General features: G+C 38.2%; 1 protein-coding gene across 1 annotated transcript in view; it reads right to left on the bottom strand.

Annotated features, from left to right (window-relative positions):
• The window catches only part of frmpd1a (FERM and PDZ domain containing 1a), a 32,103-nt gene that overhangs the window by 7,595 nt on the left and 7,786 nt on the right, over positions 1 to 16,722 (bottom strand). The window contains exons 2-16 of the mRNA XM_088419523.1: positions 15,343 to 15,458; positions 14,377 to 14,481; positions 12,831 to 12,953; positions 11,392 to 11,555; positions 10,290 to 10,392; positions 10,102 to 10,147; positions 7,958 to 8,062; positions 6,215 to 6,310; positions 5,442 to 5,567; positions 5,191 to 5,310; positions 3,611 to 3,747; positions 3,216 to 3,435; positions 2,772 to 2,954; positions 1,522 to 1,666; positions 148 to 1,413 (exon numbers count right to left, since the gene is read on the bottom strand). Of these exons, the coding sequence (XP_088275649.1) occupies positions 148 to 1,413; positions 1,522 to 1,666; positions 2,772 to 2,954; positions 3,216 to 3,435; positions 3,611 to 3,747; positions 5,191 to 5,310; positions 5,442 to 5,567; positions 6,215 to 6,310; positions 7,958 to 8,062; positions 10,102 to 10,147; positions 10,290 to 10,392; positions 11,392 to 11,555; positions 12,831 to 12,949 (2,830 nt within the window). The 5' untranslated portion in view covers positions 12,950 to 12,953; positions 14,377 to 14,481; positions 15,343 to 15,458. The remainder of the gene's footprint in view (positions 1 to 147; positions 1,414 to 1,521; positions 1,667 to 2,771; positions 2,955 to 3,215; positions 3,436 to 3,610; positions 3,748 to 5,190; positions 5,311 to 5,441; positions 5,568 to 6,214; positions 6,311 to 7,957; positions 8,063 to 10,101; positions 10,148 to 10,289; positions 10,393 to 11,391; positions 11,556 to 12,830; positions 12,954 to 14,376; positions 14,482 to 15,342; positions 15,459 to 16,722) is intronic.

Raw genomic sequence — 16,722 nt, 5'->3', positions numbered from 1 at the left:
AAATGCAATTCCTAGGGAGGCAAACCCTGTAAAGGTGAAAAGCTTAATCCATGCGCGTCATCTCAAATGAATTTAAAACATGATTAAGTGATTTTGAACACATCTAAGAAAGTCACTCCCAGAAACCCAACATGGAAAGAAGATCACCTTTTAGCTCCACGCCTGATGTTGGGTCGTCAGGTGACGCGAAGCCATCTCTGGCGTCAAAGAACTCCTCGTCAGAGCTGCTGTCTCCAAAACCAGGTGGCGGTTGCAGGATGGGAGCTGACTCCAGTTCATCTGCTTGACACGACACTTCCTCCATCTTCTCTCCGTCTCCTCTCTGAGTATCATTCACCGGCTGGGAAAGGCTACGAGCACTGTCAGGGGTAATGTTGGAGCAGAGTTTGTAGTAGCAGCTGGCGTCTCTCTGGTCGAAGGTGAACACAAAGTCTGAGTGGGAGGAGGCCGAGGACAAGGAAGGAGACTGTGGGTGTCCCCTAATACTGCACTTTGTGCTTGCTTGTGGTACTTCTCGCAATCTCCTTAAAGTATCCTCCCTGTTGTCGATCAGCATATTTCTTCTTTTTCTCAAGTCCTTTTCATTATCATCTTCATCGTCACTGGCCTCCGGTGGGCTCGGGAGGAAGTCCACAAGGCGCGAGAGCTCAGCGAAACAGATAGTGTCATCTTCAGTGTAGGAGCTGGTGGACTGATTGGTAAGGTGAAGTGATGTGGGGGCAGCTTCCAAGTGATGAGGATCCACTTTGTCATCAGGCCTTTTGTTGCCCCCTTCATCATCACTGTAAGATGGTAGATGAAGAAGAGGATGGGAATGAGCAGGTGGGGGAACAAGTAAGTTGGCCTCGGAGTGTGTGGGCGTGTAGGGGTGAAGTTCAAGGGTTGAATAGATTTGAGCATGGTTTTGTGTTGAAACAATGGTGTGGATAGAGGAAGAGGAGCATGAAATCAAGTCGTCTTCCTCCAGGAGGTCTAGAGAGTCACTGGAGGGGCTGCTAACAGCACGAGAGTCTGTATGACATGAATCTGATAGTGATCGTTGGTCCTCTGCCCCCATCTCAGACTCCTGCGTCTCATTTTCTTGCAGCACATAATCCTTGTCTGGTTGCCCAACGTTTTGAGCTTCTTTCTTTTCGAGCATTTTTTCCTCATTTTCACGCTCAGGCAAATGATTTTTTTCCGTATCGGCATCTCTCACTTCTTTTTGCCACATCTCTGATGATTTCTTGTTCCTACATTCACTGTCATGCTTGTTTCTCTTGGCATGCCCTTCTGATCTTTTCCTTGCCTTTGGGTCTGATGTTGATCTGATACGTTCGCGGCGTTTGGCATTGGAAGACGAATGGGTGACAAGCGGTTCCATGTCCAAGTCGGACGAATGGTCGGAGTCGCTACCACGACGAGACACGTAACCTGTGGACCAAAATGCAAAATGAATGGATCCATTCCTTGATACTTCCTGTTAAATTCATCCGAAACGAATGGGACTATTTCATATGTTCGTATGAGTCGTCCGTGCACCTTCTTCGGCAGAAACTCTGTGCTTTTTTGGGACGTCCATCCAAGGAAATATGTTGATATTGGGGTCAACAAACACTCGACAGTATCCTGCTATCAGACAAGACATGTCCTTTGCTGCAACAGTCTCTAGTAGTAGTGTAATTGGCTGAGGATGAGAGAAAGCAGCAATCATGGGACAAAGATAGAGGACTGTATAAGAATAGTGCACTGTCAAAAAAGGCAAAAAAATAAAAAATGTACACGGATAAGTCATTGTGCATTGAATGCAATCATTGTCTGCCCAGAAAACATGACATGAATTATTAATCACATTGAATATAATTAATACAATAATGAAAGAATGATTTAACTTTAAAAATGTAATCGGCAAAAGGTTTTAGGAATGCCTTAAAGTGAAAATCTGAGGCGAGTATTTAGACGTAGCTGTCATTCGGCCTAGCCTTGAGGATGATGTTCAGAGTCGTGGTGCCAATATAATTCTGAGGCATGAACAGTAACTGTGAAATAATGGACTATATCAGGACCTATTTGAAATGTTCGGATTGCCACCAAAATCTAATGGGTTATTTCTTGTCCATGCATCAACCCTACATATTTGGTTTTTATTTGTTGTGTACTCCTGCAAAATGCATCTGTCTGTATTCATTGGGTCCTCAGTTTATTTTCGTTATGGCATGTAAAATGTGAAGGTTCGAACGACGGAAAACGGCATGCTCCATTATCGTTTTATGTATAATTGTTCAGCAAAAGCAAGTACAGTATGTTGCTGCAACACTCATGTTTACATGGTCGTTATATACATGTTTGTACGACTATGTGACATGTCTACTTTACGTTTACATTCACACACACACACACACACACTCCCGGGTCCCATGATGGAGGGGGAGGATGAATAAAACAGCAACGCCCGAAACTAAGAAGTTGCCTGCAAGTGGGTATACGAGCTATTACTTACTGTCAAACACGTAACGCTTTGGCTCTTAAGGCTGTAATCACAGCCTCAGTTTCGGCAAAAATGTACACTTCATACAAATATCATTTATGCGAAAGGATTATGAGGAGTAATTTAAAGAGGGAAAGATGGAGAAGCGAAGCTGAACGCTAAACTAATCTAACAATGTCGTCGCTGAGGAAAAGTGAAAATATATTGTGCTATATTGTTGTCGTGATACAAAATGGCCTATATCTTGAAGATTGTTCCCGTATCGCTCAGCACAATGTGTGTGAGTCAAGTCTTCAGGTCTTACCATAATGTCCTGCAGGTATATTTTAACCATGCTGACCTTGTCAGACTCAGGAACGAGCTCAAGGCGTGTGATGCTGTTGAACTCTGTGAGGGTGGACAGGATGCTCAGTTTATGGTTGATCACCTGACTCACTCCATAACGAGCACCCACCAACAGAGTAACCGTGGACTCTCTGTCCTGGAGCTGAAGAAAGAGAGGAGAGGGCTTGTTCACTATACACTTGGAGATACAAATTGAATGTGTATATTCAGGTTACACACCACTAATTAGGTTCAAGACTCCTGTGAGCTGGAGGCTATCCCAGAATATGACTTAATAAAGAATACTGGACACCTTGCTAGCCAGGACGTCTTATATCAATAACCACAAAGTTACAAGGCTGCAAATAATACGAATAATAATGAACAAATGAGTGGCACGTATAGTAAAATATGAAATCCTTACCATCATGGTTGCACTAAAGGATTTCCCGCCATAAGACTTGAGTTCACTCAGCTCTTCCAGGTAAGTTATTCGAGCTTGGTTGACTGTCAGCCCCTTCTGTTTGGAATCGTATTGTGACTGGCTCTTCTTCAGCTGGAAGCTGATGGCCTTCATCAAATCTTTTTCTCGCATGTTTCTCAGCAACGTAGAAGAAACAAAGTTGTCGATGCCCCACGTCTTACTAGAGTAAACGTGTCAGCATAACATTTGACCAGTTAATACTGTAGCTTTGATAATGCAAAATTTTTCAAACAAAAGGTTAAATTCCATTGGACCGTGTTTATAATGCAGTGACTATTTTGCGTGCATTGCAATGTTCTCTTTATAAAATGAAGACATAATGCATGTATCATTACGTGACTATCTTCAGGCTGGTCTTTTGGGAGAGTCCACAGCTTGCCAATCTCTCCTGGATGTGCAGTGCAGCAAGTCTCAGAGCAGTGTTACATCTCATTTCCACTGCAAAACGTTCTTGCAGGACATCATTCACTCCCTATCACAAACAGAAACACACCCAGCCAGCCTCATATTTCTTGATTTAGTCCCATTTGCTTTTATCCTAAACAGGCTGGACTACTGCCAGGCTCTTCCATCCAGTAGAAGAAAGCTACTATGCATTGTAGCTTGTACAGAAGAGCAACAGTCTGCTCATGTTGGTCTCCCATAAATTTCATTTGAATATTGTTCGATTGATTTTTTAAATCAGTGAAAGGCTGTAGGCTATTGTATTTCTCTAAAAGTCTCTGGCTCAGACCTTGTGAATGCTGGAACCCAAGCAGGGTTTCGATGTGTTTAACAATAAACTTTGCGGAAAAACAGTGTAAACTACTTGTAATCTGGATTGATCTGGAGAAATTGCAGGTGTTTAAAAGAAATGTGCTAACCAATACACCGCCATGCTGCTTAAAAGTTGTCCATCGAATCATGTCTGTTTTTCAAATCTACTACATGGTGACATTTCATTTTAGGGTCCTGATTTCCACTTATAAGTCCATTTATTTGCACAATAAAACCATGCCCTACACAAATAGTGTACCGGTGTAGCAAGGTTCATGAAAAAACGGCTGAATGTCAATTAATGCGAGTAAAAGGAGTGTCCAGATCACTCAAAGGCTACTTTCAGATTGCAGGCATATCTGATTTCAGTCGGATTCCTTCTCAATTTCGATATTTAGAGCGGACTGTCCGGACTGTTTTCAGCAAGTGCCCAAATCTGATCTGGCCCTGTTCAGAGTGGGCCACAACATTGACCCATCTGATGCGTTGCTATAGCAAAATGAGGCATAGTCCAGTACATGTAGTGTTAGGCATCATAAATTGTGACAGCAGCAACAACTTGGACAAGCTCAAAAAAATCACTCTGACGTCTGTACGTACACTATTATGAGAGTGGGTGTGTCCGGAGAGCCAGAGTGCTCTCTGCTCCTATTAATTTCATTATTTTTCAATCCTAGTCCTTGAACTGCTTTCATGTTGACTGCATGATGCACTGGTGCAGCTGATGTTGTGCTACGGCAGTTACCCTCACAAAAAACGGTATTCCCTGCCCCTGCAACCTGAATTTACATAAATAAATAATTAATCAATTGTTTTACAGTCTTCGGTGCAATGTGCTCCGTACTAGTAGCTGCTTTGTTTTGTCCCTTTAAGGAGCGGAACATTTCTATGTGTATATTAGATATCGTACTGTGATAGTGGTCATTGAACACACCTCAAATCTAAGGACTAATCCGAGTGAGTAATTGCTTTTCTTTGGCTTTTCCACAAGAAGAAACAAAACATTCACAAAAGTGTGTCTTTCATATCTTTGATGGAAACATGCAGAATACTGTTGCATGGCACGGAAAATATTACCGAGCAAGATAAAAATATATTTAAGTTGTTAGTTTTGACACTTGTAAGATTCTAGCCAAAGAAACTAGTTTCCTCAATATACCTGCAGGTAAAGGTACTCAAAGGCAGTCGGATCATCTTGAAGGAGAGTCTCTGGTAGTTTTGGAATGAAGCAAACACGAAATAGACACCTGTAATCACGCGATTCCTTCTTCTGGACCACCTGAACTCAAACCACAGAACACATGTATAAATTCACAGCACCGAGGTCTAAAATGCGGCGATTGTACGTCGACTAATTTCAATACATCCAACACGGCAAACGGGTAAAAAGTGTATTGTTGTAGGGAATACCTGTTGTATCTTCTCCTCATCATGTAGCAGAAGCAGTTTCGTGACACTGTATAGCTGCTCGAGGACCAGGGAGAAATGCTCAATATTTCTCAGAGAAAGTTTTTCCTTTAGTGTCATCACAATGTCCTGATACAAAAAAGGAAATTATGTTAGAATTATTAACTGTAGGTATTTGACTTTAGATATTAAAGTTATATCGATGGCATTGGACCGAAACCTCCTAGGTCACATTTTGATCCATTTCTTTTCTTCTTTTTTTTTTCTTCAAAAATCTATGCTATAGGTTAGTCCACATGTCTGGGTGTTATATGTACAGCTTACTGACCAAAATACATTGAGAAAATGGCTTGCTCTCTTTCATCATGTAATGCTAATGGTCAAAGACACTTGTCATTTTTGGGGTTTCCAGAAAAGTGATGATTTTGGAGATTTACACCGAATGCCAGCAATATATTATTGTTAAAATAAAATAAGTAGAATACAATGGAATGGCAATGGCTGGTTGTCTAGTCAACGTTCCCTTTTCTTTACCAAGCTAATATGCTATTCTAAATTAAATAATATTTATTTGTTTATTAGTAGTGGGTTACATCCACACACAAAAAAACCTGAATTTAATGCAGAATACTTGTTTTTGTTTAGTTATATAAGGTAATGTATCCTCCTGATGACAAACATTGTTCTAGTTGAGGTTTGCTGCACCCAATATCCATTGAACTGCATGTATGCCTACGTATGTAGCAACACTACGGTGGATGTAATCTATTCTGTACCTTGACAGTAGTGCTCGGTTCAAATTTAAAGGCCTTGGTCTGTCCATTCTCCAGATATACCTTGAGAACATTGGGCAGGAATAGCAGCGAGTTGCCCTGCAAGTCAGACAAGGATCCTGGTCAGAGTAAGAATTTGACATGCGCTATGAGAATAGGAACAAAGGGAACTAAACTAAAGATGCATTTATTGGAGATTACATAAAATTGGCATGCGGTATAATGGAAAACAAAATTTTTAATACTAAATTCAAAACAATTTAAATCATTTATGTAGCACTTTAAAACATGTGTTCTTTGACGGAACAGAAACCAGAAATGAAACAAAGAAGAAAATAAAACATGGCAGACAATCACAAGCTTTAAATCCAAACAGAGATTAAAAATAAAATAAAATACAGAACTCTGATAATATGACTGAAATGGTGGAGAGCACATTAAAAGTCAGGCTGTAAAGGGGACTTCTGAGAAGTCATTTTTAAAAATTACACGGGTTCTTCATTTCTTTGTTTCACACCCAAGTGACCCAGATGAAAAATGATGATAAAATGTACTTTTTCACGTTGAAACAACCACAAAGCCCTCACCAGAGTACTCTATGACGCTGTGTGCCACTCCAGTAATGATGTCAGGGCTCCATCTTGGTCGTCATGGTAACAAAAGCCCCACTTGCATATGCAGATATACTGTACAGCAATAGGTAGCTCATGAAATGATTGATTTAGTTCTCTAATGCACTTGATGAGTGCATGCAGTAAACAAAGGGAGAATTTTCGACGAGTGGGTATTCAAAGTCTTCGATACACCGTATCGAATGCCATATTTTGAGATACAAGATGCATAGACAAGGGTGAATTTTCTTAGCCTTATTTTTTATGAACTGATTCAAAGGAAGTCTGTAATTAAATGTAGACTTTTGCATCCAATATCAACAACTTCAGATTCTAAAATTAAAAAAAAAACCTTTGATTACGCTTTCTTTTCCTCCCACATTAGTTTGAGTTCATCTTGTTCTTCTCACGTCTATGTTTATATTTTTTATGGTCATATATTGCTGTATTTAAATTGGTCAGAGAACCTACTGTAGTCTGTCTCTTAAGATATTCATTAATCTCTCTTCCTCACATCTATCTTCGAATATTGCCACAATAATCACAGCCATTAATTATCGAGACATGAGGCAAATATCGATCTGCATTTACTCTGGGATTAGTGATGGTCACTCCATCTTTGGTGGTTTTTCCCGTCAAGCTAATTTCACCTCATATAATAGAATGAGACCAGCCAGAGCCAGGCGTGTGTCATTAAAAAATAAATAAATAAACAAATAAATAAAAACAAAATCTATCTTGAGACCATACTGGTACAGCATAGAACCAAATGTGCGTCACTGCACATATTCACACATAAACAATAACAATTTGCAAGAGTTTTTGAACCATTTACTACATCTTGCACTATGACATAAGTATGTCGACATGACATGCAGTGCTCGTGCTAAGAGGAGGATCCAATGGGGGTCAGTCCATATGACCACCAACTGTGATATTTGCCATCCAGGTGTTTCAGTATGCTCTGAATGTGCCCATATATCTTTCTTCGCTCCTAAGATCAACATTTCTCATGACCAGTTATCTGCCTACGCCATGCGGTTCTGTGAAAATGCTACACTATCTAAAATCACACATTCACAGATAAGGAAGCACTTGTCAAAGCACAGTAAGTGGATATTGTTTTCACACTAACCTGAGAGTGCCCATTGACCTCCACCTCCTCAGCAAAGTGAACTTTTACAGGATTGGACTTGAGCTTGGCCCTCTTCTCTGCCGTGATAAATGATGACTTAGGGCCCTGAGAGATATACGAGGAGGTACTGAAACGTTTGCAGGATATTTTCATAATTTGATCAGCAGTTAATGTCACAAAAGTCAGCATTACGCAAGCTGTGCACTTTAAGTAACCAAAAAAAAAAAATGACGGTAAGCCATTTTCTTTAGTGTGAACATTCAGCAGTTGTGAACGTTATTGGAACTACTTAAAACACTGCTGAGACTCTAAGCAATGTGATTATGCCTCTGATCCTATCCTAGCTCATTAATGGCGGGGTACACCCAGTATTGGTTGTCAATCAATCTCAGGGCATATGTAGATAAATGACCATTGACTATCATGCACGATGTCTTTTCTATCTTAGATGACTCACGTATTTTTGACGTAGCATTATTACCAACTGGGGGTTCAGTGTCTTGTTCAAGGGCTGTCTTGTTCGGGGACCAAACCCAACACCTTTAGGTTGGGAGGGACCCAAAAAGTGTTTTGAGAATGTGGGAAGAGTCATTGGAAAAATATTATAATAATTAATATAGGTGTATTATTATTTCATATCCAAAACATTTATTTCAATGTAATTAAATTAATATTTTTGGCACATATACCTGTAATATACATGGAAGCTGAGAACTGTCACTCAAATGAGATTAGATTTGCTTCTATCAGCAGGCGCATAGAGGAGAATTGTTGGGCTCAGCCATATACATTAAGTGATCCCTTTTTCATCAATGAAAACATAAATTTGCTACTGGGATACAGATTGAAATGCAGAGCATGGACATTTGCACAGCCACACACACACTCATACGTATAATCCACATACACATAGACGAAATGGCCATGTCCCACAATTACGAGGGATATAGTGCGCGGACCTTGGTGAAGGGAGAGCTGATCATCAACCCCAAGCCTTGATGACAAGTCGATTTATTGGTTTGTTGCTAAACATACATCAGAACATTATAGATTGCATCCACAGCCGTATATAAAGGAACAGACACCTATAGTATACAAGGATTGCCAGAAAAGTTCAAGGACTTGTATCACACAGGATATTTTCCAAACTCAAACTACAAAGAGTATTTCTTGTCACTGTGGGACAATTAACCAACACATTCATGAAGACATTCAGACAGTCTGTCGGCGTGTTTGCTTCATTCAATGTTAAAAATGCCACGAGCATCCAGCAATACACTCATTCGAGCTGGATTTGTGTGATTTTTTTTTTTACCTTCTTTGCAATAATAATGCTGTGGAGGATCCCGGAAGAAATACATATACAGTATTTTTTTTTTTCAACACCAGTTCTGGATTTTTCTGTCACAGCTTTATACTATACAAATATTAGGGGTGGGGATCGTTGACTTTCTCATAATTCGGTTCAATGTAAATTTCTGGGTCTTCAATTTGATTCAGAATCAATTTTCGACTCAAATTGATTTGATTGGCAACCATTTCTGCTTCAGTCTATGTGCAAAGAATCGTCGTGATCTACCTGAATCTGCTTTGCAAGATAGAATGACAAATGGGGTCACTGTCATTTCAATGAATTGTTACGTTTTGAATTGCAAGGAAAGTGCCTTTTCCCACAAAAACAGCATGTGTACCACAACTGCTACTTTAAAGGACCTAGCTCATATGTTTCATCACTTTTACTGAATCATTCTAATTAATGCCTAGTAATAATACATTTCAGAACCTCTGGTATTGAAAAAATCTATACTCATACAGCTTCAATTCCATGATGATTTGGCAAAAGACTACTCACAGAAAAATAGCATCAATGCAGTTTAATCCCTATTTTAGCATATAGAAAAAGTTATCACCCATAATCATAAGTGAGTCAAATAAAGAACAAAAAAAAAAATCAATCAACAATCACAAAATAATACAACTTAATGGGGTTTCAGTAATGCAACAACTACATTGCCCTGACCCTAAACTCTCAGTATTTGTGAAAATTGACAAACTTGCTCGAAACATTAGCTTGTTAAATATCTTCAGTAACACTTTACCTGTTATTCACAATGACATATGAAAATCATTGATGAAATTCTTACCAGCATTGTTCTGAGTATCGTCACAGATAATGAATCTTGACACTCTCTATGAAAGAAAATTGAGAGGAGTTGGTAAAAAATAATAATAATGACATTTGCTTTGGCTCTGAATTTGGTGTTTAGATTGCTACTAGTGCATGCATGTTTGCATGTAGGGCTTGAATGAAGTTGCAGAAGAAATTGTAGACCTGATTATTTCATCAGCTTGCTCGGGGGTCAAGTCATCCACAGCAACATTATTGATCTTCACAAGCTGGTCACCAGGAAAAAGCCGGCCATCTGCTGGACCACCTGGACGCACGTAGTGAACATATACTGTCGTGTTTGCGGGGTTATATTGTACCCGGATAGTGTAACAAGCAAATTATGACGTATTAGCTACACCCCCCAAAAATATATTTAATCTCACCGGAGAAATTTAGGCGAGAACATCAACTCTGAGGGTATTAGCCCTGAGAAGATTTGTTTGTTTTCTTTTTAGTCAAGGCATTCCTAACTTCTGCCCTTGATTTCAGACCACTCAGTCTGTCAGGAGCCCCAAAGAAAAAAAGCTAACCAAATCAAACATTTAGCTAATACTGAGAACAATAGGAAAGTGCAGTAACGATCTAAGAAGAATTGCAGATTTAATCACTGTCATTGAAGCCAATTCAAAGTGACCACAAACGCAGAGAAGATTATCAGTTACACATTGTTGCAAGTGTTTTGATGCGCAGCATTTTTGTCAAGGTCTGGAAGTAAACTAGGCAAATGATCACCCTCAGAGGAAAGAAAATGAGATGGGCAGTTCCGGAACAACACAGAAACCACAAGTGTGAAATCTCGCCTTCTGAACACAGAGCTGACATGCTTGCTGTTCTTTAATGGATGAAAATAAGTTAATTGTACCTTCTTGCTTTCTAAAGGAATGTCATTTTAAAGTTTTGTTTCTTTCTATATGCCACTTACATATTATAAATGAACAAAGTGATCTTGTTAATTCATAGCTAACAATTTTTGGGTCGAAATTAATAAGATTAAATTATTTTCAACATTTTTTCTAATGATTTCGGGTGCTACCCGAATACCTAGCTTTGAAATCATTGTAATACAAACTCATAAACTACATGTATTTTCAGAAATCATTAAAAATCTATATTGTGATCCTTCCACCACGGAAAATAATGTTTCACACGAATAAAAGCCCAACAGGATCTTGACATGGCCAAAATGGATGGATGTAAACCCATGAACATATTAGTATCTGTGAACAAAGAGCAAAAGAAAGCCACCTCACATTTCTTGTCATACCTTGGGTGACCTCTTCTACCAAGATAGGTGTCTGGGAAGAAAGGGTGAGGCCATGAGATTTGACTTTTGGGTCCTGCTGGATTAAAACATTCAAGCGGAAGGGGTAGTTCTTCTGATCTGTGCTAATGGATTCTGCTGGTCTCCCATCTATTGCACTTCTGTCCCTGCAAGTGGTCAGAGGAGAATCGTTAGTTTGCTCCTGTTTGCCCTTTTTTTGCCTATTGCTGAAACTTGTAACGCTTTGTCGGGCACAGCGGCTGCTTTCGGCCAATAATATAAACGGGCAAAACGTCCGAAAGCATCCGTAACAACCAGTGCTTAAATTCTAACATACGCCAACATTTCTCTAAAATCCGGAAAATTCTTGCCTGTTTAGGACTTCAAAATAGAAAAGCGTGCCTAATAAAGGCAGTTTTTGGTCAAGGTCAATGATCCAGTGTTGTAAGTAGATGAAAATAAACAAACAAACAAAACCAACGACCATTTGAAGTGCTTATGTGAGTTCATTTCAGCTTTCAGGTAAAGAATCATCACAGCATTTTTCATCATTTATTTCATGAAAAGCATTCCTCAAATAATATAGATTTGAACTGACAGATCCTTAGCTTCCAAGCTAAGCTTGCATGCCTGTGAGAGCATTTTCATCAAGTAAATTCAAACTTGGACATTCAAATGATTAACATTAATAATGCTAAATCCGAGGAGTGATCCACAGCTGTTACATGTTATATTCAAAATTAATCCATAATTAGCTGTGGAAGGGACGTCCATGCAAGCTAGCCTCCCCCATCTTTGTTCTCTTCTTGAAATATATGCCGGGGGAAGTAATGTGACATCATCCCACTTTGCATATTGTGAGTCATACTCACAATTTGTGCACAGCTGTGAATTTGTGTTTTGTATTTGTATTAAAAAGACACACAGATTTTAGATTCGTCGTCGTTGTCACAAGAAAAGAAATTCAAGTTTTGGGACCTACTGTAGTTACAAGAAAAAAACTTCGAACCCACACAATTTTGATTTGTTCCCAAAGGGAAATATTCCAAAACACACAAATTATTCCTATTTACAAATTGTTAATCACACATGTGTCTTTTTGACACTTTTCTTACTCCATATAGTTTCCCATCACAAAACAGCCACAAGTGGGGCGATAGCAGTATCAATTGCCATGGCAAGTATTAAACTTTAAAATAGGGTACTTGTGCATTCCTACTTGTAATTGTGGAGCTGGTCCAGCCGTACTGTAGCCTCTGCCTGCATCACGCAGAATAACTTGCTGTAAATCTGGGTTTTCTTACTGTTTTCTATCAAGGATTCTAACGTGTTTATTTATGTTGATCATGTATACTGCAAACACGTAACCTCTCTAATATTTACAATACTGAACTAGCGGTTGGGAATACGCTTCCCAAGCCAAATTTGATGTCCAGTTTTACCTGCTCAATGAATGAGACCTGCTGCCCAACTCTCTGGAACGTCTCAACCATCTTCCCACCACCTGTTCGACCCTGCTTGTCCTGCGGGAAGGGGAGCGACTCCTGTCCTGCAATTCCATTTACCTAAGAACAGATCAAATGTGATAGAAGAGCGATGCGTTAGACTGATGTATTTGGTTGAGACATCCGGAATAAAACGATAATCACATACTATAAACAGCAAATAAACAAAAAGTGACTTTTAAATGCAAATGCACATGTATAGTTTTTCATGCTGGGTGGCTTCATAACATGCTATTGTCATGCACTGCAGTTTATGAAAACATGTTTTGAAATGACTGAAATGATGGATGACTTCTACTGTAGACTGTGGTGTATCCCACAGCTGCAGGAAGCAATCTCTAACAGATTTGCTTTGCTGATGATGGGCATTAGCACCATCCATTAGAGGGAACAAGTGGATGAGGCAGGAAAGGAGAGGATGAGTTGCTGATTTAAAGAGACCAAAGCAAAGAACTAAGAAGGACGGTAAATGAAAATATTAGGATAACAGGTTAAGGATGAAAATGCTAAGTGCCACAGCTGACAATGTCTCCAGTAGGATCTTGTGTCACAAACAAATATTATCCAGCCACCTGTCTAAAATATCCTCCTTTGAGTCTTGTTTTCCCTTTTGCTTAGCTATGATATTCTCTGACATTTCTTGCCCTTTCCTCAATCACTTCCGTCTCAGGTTGCAGAAACGCAAAATGTTTTGTTTGTGATCTCATTCATTTAGCTAAATGTTATGGTGTGCGGCTTATAGTCCAATGCGGTTTAGCCGTGACAAAAAAAATGTCTACACACATATATATATATATATATATATATATATATATATATATATATATATATATATATATATATATATATATATATATATATATATATATATATATATATATATATATATTCAGTACCGTTGGATGTTACAAATTGAACCGCTCTGTGAAATGAGCCAATCAACAAATCATCGAATTATCCATTTATCTATCCCTTCTCTGCAGCACTTATCCTCATGAGGGCTGGAGCCAAGACATTCTTTTTTTTGATTCATTGAAAGGCTTTTTCAGTTACTCTCCATTTTATTTGAATACACTGGTTTATTTTCTGACAGCAGCAGATTATTAACACATGTTTGGAAGAGGCAATACCTTCTTATTTAAAACCATGTAAATTAAAATTCGATTGTGCATACTTAATGATGCATGAAAGTCATAGGACCGGCAAGTGAGACTACAAAGTAATGTATGTTCTGCAAAGCAATGACAGGGACTTTGTGCGTCACCTGCGCTTAGCCAGATTAGAATGAGCATTAACTTAACCTTCGAGGTCCGGTTGGGGCAACGGACTAAGTTAAATGGTATCACAGACAGTGTCTGTAGTTTACTGCACACTTCCCTCTCACTGTCTGTCCACTGTATTTATTGCTAATCACTTAATCTTCTCGTTTGCTTTTTTATATACACTTCCAAATTCAGTTTCAGTTGCACAGACCAGAACACACCTGCTCTCAGCCCTTTCTGTCAGGGCTCCATGTGGGCGCCACTTAAAGTCCCATCCTGCTATTTCTGCATCCATCATTCTGCAGAGGAGGACCTGTCTTCATTACCTAATGACAAACACAAGGACATAAATACCAGTTATGGTGCATAGGTAAACAAACATTCAGGAAGTAGATGTCAACAAATCTAGTCAGTACTCCAACTCATTCATTTTTGTTTACGTGGATCACCTATCATAATCATTGTTTAACTGGCTGTAGCGACACTCAAAATAAGTCAATATTTTAAAATGACCTTTTATCTTTTTCAGAAAGCAATATTTCAAATCAGACATTGGATAGTCCAGTCGTATTTATATTGTGTCTGTAACATTGACTGAGGAATTAAATATATTGCAAAGTACGTAAACATCTTAATGACCAGATTTTCACAATTGAAAATTGTGACAGCAAAATTTGTCTGAAACTTAGTTCCTTGAAAATGACCATTTATTACACATTTAATCGCTAGTCAATTTAGTGACTGGTGTTTGTTTTATCTGTTGACACTTCGACAGTAATCATCATTTCAATAAGATCAACATTATCCAACTTAATTTTGCGCCCATGTAGTAAAATTTGTAGTTGCCCATGCAACTTAAGTTACCAAGCAACAGCTCTGATTTTGGTTTAACTAATAAATTATATAATGTTTCCTTGTATCCCCCGACACATTCTCACAAACAAGTCATTGCTGTTTAGAGCACTAAATGAGTACTTTTACAGATGTATGAAATGTCACTGTGTAAGTGATCTTTTGAATGTACCTCCAGTCAACAGCCAATTTTAAAGGGCTCATATCATCGTATTTGAAACCTTTTACAAAGAAATATATGCAAATAAATGCATTTGGCACATTGGCAATTTGATTTCTTATTAAATATATATTTCTAAGCACAAAGTGAAACATCTCGTTTACTGAAGCCGCACCTCTCAACTTGTTGCTGCCTCGCTCCCTCATTGACGTCCTTCAACGCTGGCCGGCCATGACACATCCATCCGTCATCTTGACCGCTTATTCTCACGAGTATTGTGGGTTCTGGAGCCTATCCCAGCAGAGTGAAAAGAGGGGCCAAAAGCAGGTGTTTTACTGACTTTAAAATACAAAACAATCTCAATACACCCCCCTCGCTAACACCCATTCCTTCTATCAAATCGGTCCCCATGCGAACCCAGTTTTCATTCCCACGGGTGAATGATGTACTACTGACATTGATTGTCAAGCTGTGTGCTCCCAAACGCACATTTCTGTCACTTCTACAATAACTCATTAAAATAAAGTAAACTGACCTGAAATGACTTTATTTCAAGTAACTATGATCCTCTTCTCAAAAACAACGGCTTTCCCTGCTTTCCCAAGCACACTTTAGGCAAGCAGAAAGTAACTATGGCAGGTGAATGTTGTTCTTCAAATCAAACGACAATCTCAGTCCCTTCTTTTAATACAAAAAAAAAAGCCCTCAGAGCCAGCAAGGCCTTCTCTGCTGGCCTAAAATAATCTGACATCATTATCATAATAGTAATAAGCCCTTATTTCATTTCATGATCCATGATTTCAGTTTTGATTTATTTTATATATCTATATCTATACTGTCTCTCTCGCTCTCTCTCCCTTAATATATATATATATATATATATATATATATATATATATATATATATATATATATATATATATATATATATATATATAATATATATATATATATATATATAAATATATATATAAATATATATATATATATATACATATATATATAGATATATAAATATATATATATATATATATATATATATATATATATATGTTCTCTTTGTGTCATTATATTATATCCATTTGGTTACGCTCCTTCCAGTGTTGTAGTTTTAGGTTAAGAGTTTTTATCCAATCAGAATGCAGCTAACTTGTGTCGAAGTGAAAGGCACAGATAAACTGTACAACCAAGTCATTGAAGTCCTCTTGAGGAAAGAAAAAAGAATGGATTTATGTGTTGAACTCAGTGTTTTGGGAGACCACTTTTGGCATTTTAATTTTGTATTTTTTATTTTTATTATGTCTTTCTAAATTTATTTCATTCATATTCAATTTAAATTAAATAAATAAAATTAAGTTCTTCCTATAAACGACTGATGTGTAATTTAGCGTACAATCTTGTTAAAGCTTGCCTGCGCTTGGTGGACGTAAGAAAAAAAAATGTGGACAATTAATTTTTATTTATTTTTAAGTTTTGACAGTATCATGTATAGTGATATGTTTTTATTGCTGATCTGGGTTTATTGATGTTCAAATGCTCCGGAAAATAGTGGAGG

This window comes from Hippichthys cyanospilos, chromosome 7 (genome assembly GCF_059441005.1).
Source record: "Hippichthys cyanospilos isolate Australia breed blue-spotted pipefish chromosome 7, RoL_Hcya_1.0, whole genome shotgun sequence".
Lineage (NCBI taxonomy): Eukaryota > Metazoa > Chordata > Actinopteri > Syngnathiformes > Syngnathidae > Hippichthys > Hippichthys cyanospilos.
This window is presented reverse-complemented; position numbering and strand designations above follow the sequence as displayed.